Below are 9891 nucleotides of genomic sequence, written 5' to 3' on the forward strand. Positions count from 1 at the left end.
TTGGTAAAGTTTCATTAGTTGATTTATTGTTACTTTTGAGCTTCATGTTCGATGTTATTTGTATCTTTGATGAGTATATCTTATATGTTCACTTTTCTGCGGAAAAATGCTTTAAGCTTAGGTTTCATGGCGGCCGACGTGGAAATTTGGATATAGGGCGTTACATGATATTTCATATCTTCAGATCTAGATCCATCTCGGCCCTAATACTCTAACATATGGGTATCAACAAAATAAAAAGTTCTTTTTTGTTTTGTTTTCTATTTCCAAGTCTGTTTTTTGTTTCATTATTTTGTTTTTCACATTTTGTTTTCTGAGAAATTGATTGTGATCTACGTTTGTCATACAAAGCATTGATACATCATCAAGTTGTGATAAGCACGATTACCGCCTAAATTAAACCAACTATTAAAGGAGTCTAAAGTCCAACAAGACCCAAAGATCCCAACGATTACCGCTTAAGTTTAATAACTCAGATTCAATAACTATTGATTCACTTCTTCTGGTAATCGTACTTTGAACCTCCAAGGTCTTAAAGTTTATGTCAACACCATCAACCACTTGATCAAGAGGAACTAACCTGGCAGCCCACATCGGGTTTCACCCAATTTTCCAAGAAAATCTATTGTTCATAAATATCAAAAAATAGTCAGACTGCTGAGCCAGTACACACATTTTCTACCCTGGACTTGTCACGTCAAGACTCAAGAGTGGGACCATGCGCATACAGATTTGTTGAACAGAATTCCACTTCATTAAACAACAGGTTCAAAATATCAATTATACCTAACACAGTGGAAAGTCCATTCCATTACACACAAAAGCTTCCAAAATAAAAAGAAGGGAAGAAAAAGAAAAGAGAAAAACTAAAACTAAAGTTAACCAAAGCTTGTGTTTCTTCAATGTCTAATTTTTCAGTTCATATTCAACCACCAAAAGTTCACAAATATGTGACATAGTTGTGACTAGTGATGAAGATGATGCTAGGTTTAGTGATCCTTCTTAAGGTTAATGGCATCCAAGAACTTGTTCTTGCCCTTACTTGGAGAAGAATGACCACCACCAACCTTCATAAAGTTACCACCATATTGCCTCAATTTCTCTCTCACAAATCTCTCATATATGAAAGCTGCCCCTCTGAATTGTGGTAACACCAACCAAGCCACCAATGCTAGTTTTATGTCATACCATATTGGTATCCTTTACAATCCAAATTGAACAAAAAAAAAAATAGTTAGTAAAATAAATAAAATATTAGAATTTCGTCTTAACTATTCTAAAAGGTAGTTATCAACATTTAATAACATTTTATATGAATATTTGGCTAATATTAAATGTAATGAATCCTCTCCCATAAAAAGGGGAAAAAGGGCACACTTAACACACAAGGACTATGATCTAGATCCATGGGTTGTAGTTGGATCTATCCATGGGTTGAAATCAACCCCATTTAGTTTTGCTTACTTACCAAGCTAAGAGTGGTTCAAAAAGCATCTCCATTAGAGTGAGAAATGAGTATAAAATCCAATATGCTAACCACTGTTCATCATCAACTTTTGATGTACTCTCAAGTGCCATCACTGATGCATATCTGATCATTTCATCATTAAAAAAAAAACTTCATTAAACCCTAACTAACACATACTAATACATGATTAGCCAAAATGTACTAAAATTAGAAAAAGAATTTTTTTTGATAATTATGGAGAGGGAAGTTTTCTCTTACAAAGGGTATAATAGCATCACTACTGGCCTGCATTTTACACCACAAAATCAAAAGAAAGATTTAGAGATAGAAAGAAAAAATAATCTCTCAAAAAAAAATAAAAAAAATAATCAAACTTTGAAATGAAATTTTGGGAAGATGAGAAGAATTAGTACCCAGCCAGAGAATGGAGATGGGTAAGCAAAGTCCAAAAACGATCCATTTTTCTTCAATTGTTGTTTGAAAATCCAGAGAGAGAGAGAGAGAGAGAGAAGAGAGGTGGTTATGACAAGTTATGGAAGGAAGGAAGTATTTAAAAGTGGGTTTTGATTTTAGGGCAAAATTGGAACTAAAGAGTATATGATTCTCTCCTTAAGCGTGTCGACCTAGATTTATCACCGACTTCATTACCAATTCAACCTAAGATTCGAACACTTGAAAAGTCCTTTTGACACCTAAACAAATCCCGTACCCGAGACCGTAGTTTTAGATCTAACGGTTTATATTTTAAAACGACAAAATTAAGACAGTCGGATTGAATTTACTCATCGGGAACGGGCTTAATTAAGTACCAATTGGTTCATTCGAAGTACACTAAGTGTAAAGAAAAATTTTAAAGTAATCTTAAACATCGATAAATCTGCAGTTTATTCATTTCTTTGAGGGGAAGCTACACTTTTCGAGAATTCAAACTTGAAGTCGGTCACACGTGTTAAGAGATAGCAACTTTGATGTCTGACATAATAAGTCGGTCTTGGAGTGGTTATAAGTGAACCACATTCACGGTAAGTTGCAGACTGTTTTACTTTGTCGTACTCGATAACCATCATAGGTATTGGAGTTGTTATAAAAAGAGGCACACCAAATTTTTTTTTTTTTTTTTGTTGAAGGGTAATACATTAATATAAAGAGAGTTTTTAAACAAACCACAAAGAAAATTAAAATTACAGTATATAAAGTAGTAAAACAAAATAACATAATTAAAGGAGTGCACAAAATATCTTCGATTTGACGAACTGTCTTCATTCTATAGCTTGCTAAGCTGGCCGCTCTTCTTTAGTATGATATGATATTTGTTCTTGAGCTTCCGTCTGAATGATTTAAAGATGAAATTTTTTCCTAGGGTGATAAATGGTCGGTTTTTTTCGATTTTAATTTGAACCGAAGTCGAACCAATAAGTGGTCATTTGACTAAATAGTCGGTCGAAGCCGAATCGATTATTCGACCGTCCGACATGGTTCGGCCGGTTTGGTTCGGCTCAGTTGAGTTCGGTTAATCGGTTTGGCCGAACACAATTTCATTTCATTTCATTATATATGTGGACGGGTAGAAAGTCACACGGTTAGAAGGATCGTCGGGTGGGCACCAGCAACTAGGCTTCGGGCCTTCAAATAGACGGGTAGACGGGCAGAAGGTCGGTTCTGGTAGTCGGGTAGATGGGTAGGCAAACATCAGAGAAGGAAACAGCTACTGTCGGGCTAACGTCAGGGTAAAAAACGGGTACCAGTAGCCTGTAAACCTGCACAAGGGAAACACATCCGTGAAGTCCAAGGGGGCACTGGAGATGGTGTCGGCCAAGGACCCTCCGATGGTCAAGTCAGTAGCTTAGTTCGATGTAATAAAGTGAATAAACCGAAGATAGAGTTACTAATGATGGTAGAGTCGTTGTAGCGTCGGGGTGGCACGACTCGTATAGTGGTCGGAGCTCGATTCTACGGAATGGTGAGTTGTGGTAGCTTCTTGACTACTTGATCAGCAGAGTAGACTTCTGGTTATGGAAAATAGGATTCTGCTTGCGGAAGGGTAGACCTGTGCTTGCGGAAGGGTAGTCTTTTGCTTACAGAAGGATAGACTAACGGGGAACGAGATAAACGAGAAGCCTCTAGCAAGTTTCGATGTGGTTTCGTGGAAGCTTCTAGCCGGAATCTCTGCCTTAGGCTAGCTTACACCAGAGGTCGTCGGGGTAGGTGATTTGTAGCCGGAGCTTAGTATAGAACGGGTGAAGTGATCGGAGTAGAGCTTCTAGAGTGCTAAGTAGAGAATAAGTAAGTAGTTTTGGAGTGAGAGTTTGAACCCCTTTCATGAGTGAGGCTTCCCCTATTTATAGAGTGTAGAGGATAGGAACCGCTCTTGGGGGCGTAGGGTTGTTAGATCCGCAATAGTAGGATCGCACTAGACTGCTTCCGTAGTCGTTGATCTCTTGAGAGGGAAGGGTAGCCTTTACGATACCCGTTGCCCTAGCCCGTTCGTTGCCAGTAGAAATGGTCCACTACTCCTTTAAAGTAGCGCAAGACTCGATCTTCTAACATGACTCCAACGTGTAGCAGAATGCTAGGATTGGACTGACTCAATCTCTAACAACTTGGCCACGTGTACGCACAACTAGCTGGAGTGTGGGTGGATCGTCATGGCAGACCTTATCTTGGCATGCCAGGAGTGTGGGCTTGGGCAAGCCTGCTTAGACTTTCTGGGCTTGTGAAGCGTGTTGGGTTTTCGGTGGGCTTCCTTGCTAGACCGTAGAGGCTACTGAAGGCACTCCTCTCGTGTTACACGAGGGTGGGCGTATAAGGAAGGCCCAATGCTATTTTTCGTCAATACAATATAAAAAATAAATTTCTTATTCTTAATTATGGTTCTTTTTCTTTTCAGTTTAACACTTTTAAACTTTATTAAATTATTATTGACTTAAGATAATTCGGAACTTATTACTAAATGTTAGTATTTCTCAAACTCTACTTCTATATATAATATTTTAGTATGATAGGGTTCGGTCGGTTTAACTCTTTTAAACTTTATTAAATTATTATTAACTTAAGATAATAAAGATAATTCAGAACTTATTACTAAATGTTAGTATTTCTCAAACTCTACTTCTATATATAATATTTTAGTATGATAGGGTTCGGTCGGTTCGGCTTGGGTGGTTTCAAAAAACCCAAGCCGAAGCCAAGCCAAACCAGTTTAAGTTGCTCGGTTTTCCGGCCGAACCGAGTCAAATAGTGATCGTTTCAGCCGAAAAATCGGTCGGGCCGGTTCGACTTTGTTTGGTTCGAAGGGGAGAGGGAGTAATGAGAAACGGAAAAGACTTTAATGGTAAGTTTAGATGCATGATTCGTAAGTAGAATTCATACCAAAAATGGGAATGGGTGGAAATCAATATTTCTTTGCCTGTTTGGCTACCAAGAATCCTGGTACTCTGAAATCCTAAAGAACTCTGAGTCCAAAATTTCACCTTACCCCCTAAGATTTGTTAGGATCTTGCACCATTAAGCTCCAATTTCAAACTAAAAATCAAACACAAGAAATACTTCTTCAAAATACATTTTTTTTTATTTTGCCGAAAATAGTTTTTTCTTTTCCGAAAACCCTTTTTTCCAAAAATCAGGTTTTTTTTCGAAAACTGTTATTTTCCTCAAAAATGTTTTTATTTTTTTACTGAAAGTCATTTTTTTCACGAAAACTGTTCTTTTTTTAACTCGTTCTTTTCAAAAAACCTTTTAGTTTTTCTCTAAGATCGTTTTCTTTTTTTTGAAAAATTGTTTTTTCCCGGATCATTATTTTCATACAGAAGTTTTCACGTTACCAAACTAACTTTTTTACTTTTCTACTTAAATAAGCAAAAAAATAACTTATTTTGTGTGTTGTCAAACGACACCTTAGTAGAAAACGAAAGTGATTATCACCTTCGATGTGATTATCACCTGGGATATCTTTTTCTTCCCAACCAGTATAGAGAAACAACCAGTATTAGCCATTCATTTAGTTAATGGGTTTGCTTATTCCCCCAACTCCTAACTTTTGTATTTCTTAAACTTCTTTAAAAAAATCATAACATATAGCAGTTTCTAGATAGAGAGAGTTCATATTGAAGGTTAATGAATGGAATTATTAGCCATAACGTCTAGGGATCTAGATGACCTTGCAATGAATGGAAAAAATATTGAACAAAGAAGACTATCTGTTACTCCACAAGAAGAAGAACGTGTTTGGAAGAAATTTTTAGTTTTTCCACCCTCTACAATTTTGTACCCCGAAATTTTTTCTTATTTCTCTAAAAACATCGACCATTTGAATTTACAAAATCTATTTTATAAGAAGGACACTTATCGAAACAAAAAAAAAAAATTAACTATTAAAGTTGAGTGACGGTTTAACAAAAGGGGCCCAAATTTGAATCTCCGAAAAATACGGGTAAAAAAGGAAGCTGCTCACAAAGTAAGGGGGCAAAAAGGAAAAAACAATGCCTCGTACTAGCTTGGCTTCGGCTTGGGTTGCTCGGAATGATAGGGCCCAAATTTGAATAAAATATAATAACTAGCTTTTATTTTGAAATAAAATAAGCAAAAGTGAGCTTAATTTTTTGGAGGAGAAATTTTAGAGGAAACTAACTTTATCTATAAACAAACAAAATACCTTTTGTACTTACAACACTTATGGAACAAAGTGTAAAGCATTTTCTTTCTCCTTACTAATATAAAAATGGAAACTTCAAACTAAAAGTGTTTTGTCCCACATCTTTCAAAGAGAAAAACAAGCTTGTGTTTATATGGAGAAATTTAGGTGTAAGGGATGTGGCCTCTTAGCGTTACAATAGTGCTCTCCGGAGGAGAGACCCATCACTTTTTAGAGGCACACCTTACCTTAGGCACACCACAATTTCTTCCATTTCTCACTTGCACACATCACTGGCTAGTGGAAATAGTCCAAGCACGTGTGTACTGGCTAGTTTCTATCCACCGTTGGATCAAAACGAAATACACAGAAAACAAAATCGTCTTCTATCTCTCTCTCAGCTCTTACTCTTCTCTCTGTTATAGTTCTGTCAAGATCAGGAGATCATAATTGAAGTTTGCTTCTTCAATTTATGATAAGGAATAGTTGAATCTTAGGAGACTACGTTCAGATACTGCAAAAGCAATACCAGAATCAACGGTAGCAGGGGCATTTAAAGTCTTCAGGAAAGTGAGTCTAACTCGTGCCTTTGTTCCACCTTTACTGTTTTACTATTTACTTGTAGGTTCATTATCTTCGAATGGTTCGATTACTGTTTTAATAAAGCTCTCCAAAAAGATAAGTTGTCTTCTTTAACTTACTATTTTACTGCTCAAGTAATCTCTGATTTTAAGAATAGGCAAATATATTGACAACAATACGAATTGTCCTAATTGTGCAACCATTGAACCTATTGAGCATGCTCTCTTACATTGTGCCATAGCGAAAAATATTTGGTTCCACTATAACATAATCGCTGAGAACAACATCTCTTCCATTGTGGAATGGATCTTCTCTTCGGAAGAACATCCTGATCTTTGTCATACCGCGGAGAATATACACTTTACTACCATCCTTTGGATTTTATGGAAAATACGTTGCGACCATTGCTTTCAACATGAATTTAATGATCTTTCGAAAATTATCAAAATGATAGAAAACTTTCCGAAAATAAACAAAAAACCGGTCAGAAACAAACAAAAACCTTTAGATAAATGGCAACCTCTGACTAATGATTTTATCAAGATAAATGTTGATGCTTCATTTTTAAATATTACATCCAATGTGGGTATTAGTATGATATCTCATGATGGTAATGCAAAATTTATACATGCACAAGCAAAATCTACAAAAGGCAGGAATAGCGAAGAATGTGAAGCCATGGCTATCCTTTTCGGAATGGAATGGGCGAAATCTAAGAATCACAAAGCTATAATCATAGAAAGTGATCATTTCAATCTCATCAAACATCTTGGCAACAATCGCCATACTATTCACTGGCAATCCTTGATCCACGTCAGGAAGATCCGAGAAAGCAGAAAAGAATTTGATGCGGTTCAATTCCACTACACTAAAAGAGAATTAAACTCAAATGCAGACAAGCTAGCAAGATGGGCAAGGAAGCGCAATAGAAGCAAAGTTTGGAAGAATATTCCTTGTATTTTAATTGATACTTACTGTAATAACATTTTGATTCATTAATGCAAGGTTAGTTCAACAAAAAAAAGAGTAATATCTGATTTTATTAGTTGGTTTTTAATATTAGTTTGCTAACATTTATTTTACAGTATGTTGCATGGTATCGGTTTGGGAAAAGTTTGGGCATAGCTAATCTGATACATCTCTCAGTAAATCCATTTGGGTTTTTGATCCCTTGGTTTCTTCGGAGGTCATTTGAGATGTATTTTAGGCAGAAGAACGAGATCCACTTCAAAGCAATTGAGGACAAGTTATCACATATACCAGCATCAACATTAAAAACATCAGAAACCAAGAAAGCTGATTGATTTGCCTCTAGATCTCTTTTAATTGAACTTTGGACTGTTTTTCCTTGTTTACAAGGAGAATCAAATGGATGGTTTCTTCTGTTTTGATGATAAAATTTGGGGTTTGTTCTAATTCAATTTTCGGCTTTTCACCCTGCACCTGCTCATAAACGAATGCCACTAAATTGGTTTTGTTGGTGTCGGATTGGCAGAACGAACCACTTTTACTTGATATGGTCAAGCTAAAGTGCTAAACAGATTACTTTGGAGCAAACCCTAATCATTTTACTGTTTGAACTCCAACCATCATTTTGGCTCCAAGAAGATTTATCCCAGCATACTCTACACGTAAACTCGACATACTCTACAAGTAAACTGGTCATCACATGGAAATTAATCAATTGCTACTTGTGAAACAAACGGCGTTGGGGAGGTTTGGTTTCCAAACTTTGAAATTTAGGAGTCCGGCTCAGCCCCTATTGAGTTAGCTCTCAACGACCCTACAAGGAAGATTAGTTTCTCGGTATTCCCGGGTATCAGATTACGTTAAAGATTTTGATCCCAGTTATATAGTGTACCATTCCTTCTTCCTCTTATCTTTCAGCTGGGACTAAGTTCAATGATCTGAAACAGTTTTTATGCTATTTTGACGTGAAGAACTCTGAAGATATTAGTTTCTTCGCCTGAATCAAAACACTACTGCCAGTATTTTCCTCATGATTATCATCTTGAGTGTTTGTTTCTCTCCAATGCGTCTAATGAGCTTCTTCCCTTCATTATATCTCTTGAAGTTTCCTGATTTCTTTCTCTAAAACTTCCAGAACTGCAAAAGCATTAGTGCTCACTTTCTATTCCTCTTTTTCGTCAGCTTTGAGAGGTGCTACCGATTTTCGTGTAGTGTAGTCAAAGAGCTGAAGGGTTTGAACCTGTGGTGGTCTAAAACTATCGTCATCACTATCTCAGTAACAAGGTGTGCACCAGGGTTTAGTTGCTTTCCGTCCAGGCCTTCGCGTCCTGGTTTAGATTCTCTCAGTGGTTTATGTGCCTAGTTGGCGCCTACTACTTCCTCCTTTTTCTGGATGCAAGAGCATCTCCAATGCAACACTCAATCGTAGAAACTCCGAGTGGCACTTAGGATTTTTAGAGTTTATATTTAAAAATCATCTCCAATGCAACACTCTATTTGGATCTCTAAAATGACGTGTCGAGGATTGAATAGAGATATCTCAAGAGGACACTCTCCTCTAGAAATATCTCTAATTGTCCAACTCATCAATATTTGATTTTCAACCAATAGAAATCGAGTCTTCTATATTCTCTTAAATAACTAATGATTTATTTACAAAAATAACTATGTCACATAAGTAAATAAGATAAGTTTAGATTTTTGCATTGGAGACACAAAAAAATTGAGGATCTCTATTAACGCCACCTAGGAGTGCGAATCTCAATTGAAACTTGACACCTAGGATGAATAGAGATTTTTTTGAGTTTTGCATTGGAGATGCTCTAAGACCAATAGGAAACTTAAAGGTTTCAAGTTCTGATCCGAAAAAGAATATTTCATTAGTAAATACAGGGATCACGAACTACCCGCTTCCCGCTTTATTTTTTCTCACTTCGCAATCTTGTTGACTGCCAATTTGTCTGAACCTATTAATACTGCCATTTAAGGACCGTTACAGTCAGCAGGTCAAGGCTTGCAGTGACAAAGTGGAAACTACAACGAAAACCCAAGGTCATTCGAGCCAGATGGCCAGGCCTTCTCACTGGCAAGTAGAACTAAAACAGAATCGGGCTGTCATTCGGGCCGTCAGGACTAGGAGCCTGCAGTGCGCAAGTAGAAACTAAAGCAGAGTACCGAGGTTATTCGGGCCTGCACGTGCAAGACTGAATTGGGAACATAACCTTTATAGGAGAATACCTAA

General features: G+C 36.8%; 1 protein-coding gene across 1 annotated transcript; it reads right to left on the reverse strand.

Moving 5' to 3' along the window:
* Positions 1-731: 731 nt before the first annotated feature.
* On the reverse strand, positions 732-2369 carry LOC147567393 (HVA22-like protein e). Its single transcript, XM_086654031.1, has 4 exons — positions 1882-2369; positions 1727-1753; positions 1469-1591; positions 732-1200 (listed from the first exon to the last, which is right to left on the reverse strand). Exons 1-4 carry the CDS (start codon positions 1926-1928, stop codon positions 990-992), a joined length of 408 nt encoding a protein of 135 aa, XP_086510157.1. The 5' UTR covers positions 1929-2369; the 3' UTR covers positions 732-989.
* Between the last annotated feature and the right edge of the window lie 7522 nt (positions 2370-9891).

Source organism: Eschscholzia californica, unplaced genomic scaffold (assembly GCF_041429995.1).
Source record: "Eschscholzia californica isolate CP2 unplaced genomic scaffold, dmEscCali1.0.p SCAF_1, whole genome shotgun sequence".
Taxonomy (NCBI): domain Eukaryota; kingdom Viridiplantae; phylum Streptophyta; class Magnoliopsida; order Ranunculales; family Papaveraceae; genus Eschscholzia; species Eschscholzia californica.

What these genes read in the sequence shown, in the direction of transcription:
- LOC147567393 (XM_086654031.1), bottom strand. Translation starts at nt 1,928, where the DNA reads ATGGATCGTTTTTGGACTTTGCTTACCCATCTCCATTCTCTGGCTGG. An exon ending in GTGATGCTATTATACCCTTT is followed by an intron (nt 1,592 to 1,726) that starts GTAAGAGAAAAC and finishes TGAAATGATCAG; the next exon opens with ATATGCATCAGTGATGGCAC. An exon ending in TTTGAACCACTCTTAGCTTG is followed by an intron (nt 1,201 to 1,468) that starts GTAAGTAAGCAA and finishes TGGATTGTAAAG; the next exon opens with GATACCAATATGGTATGACA.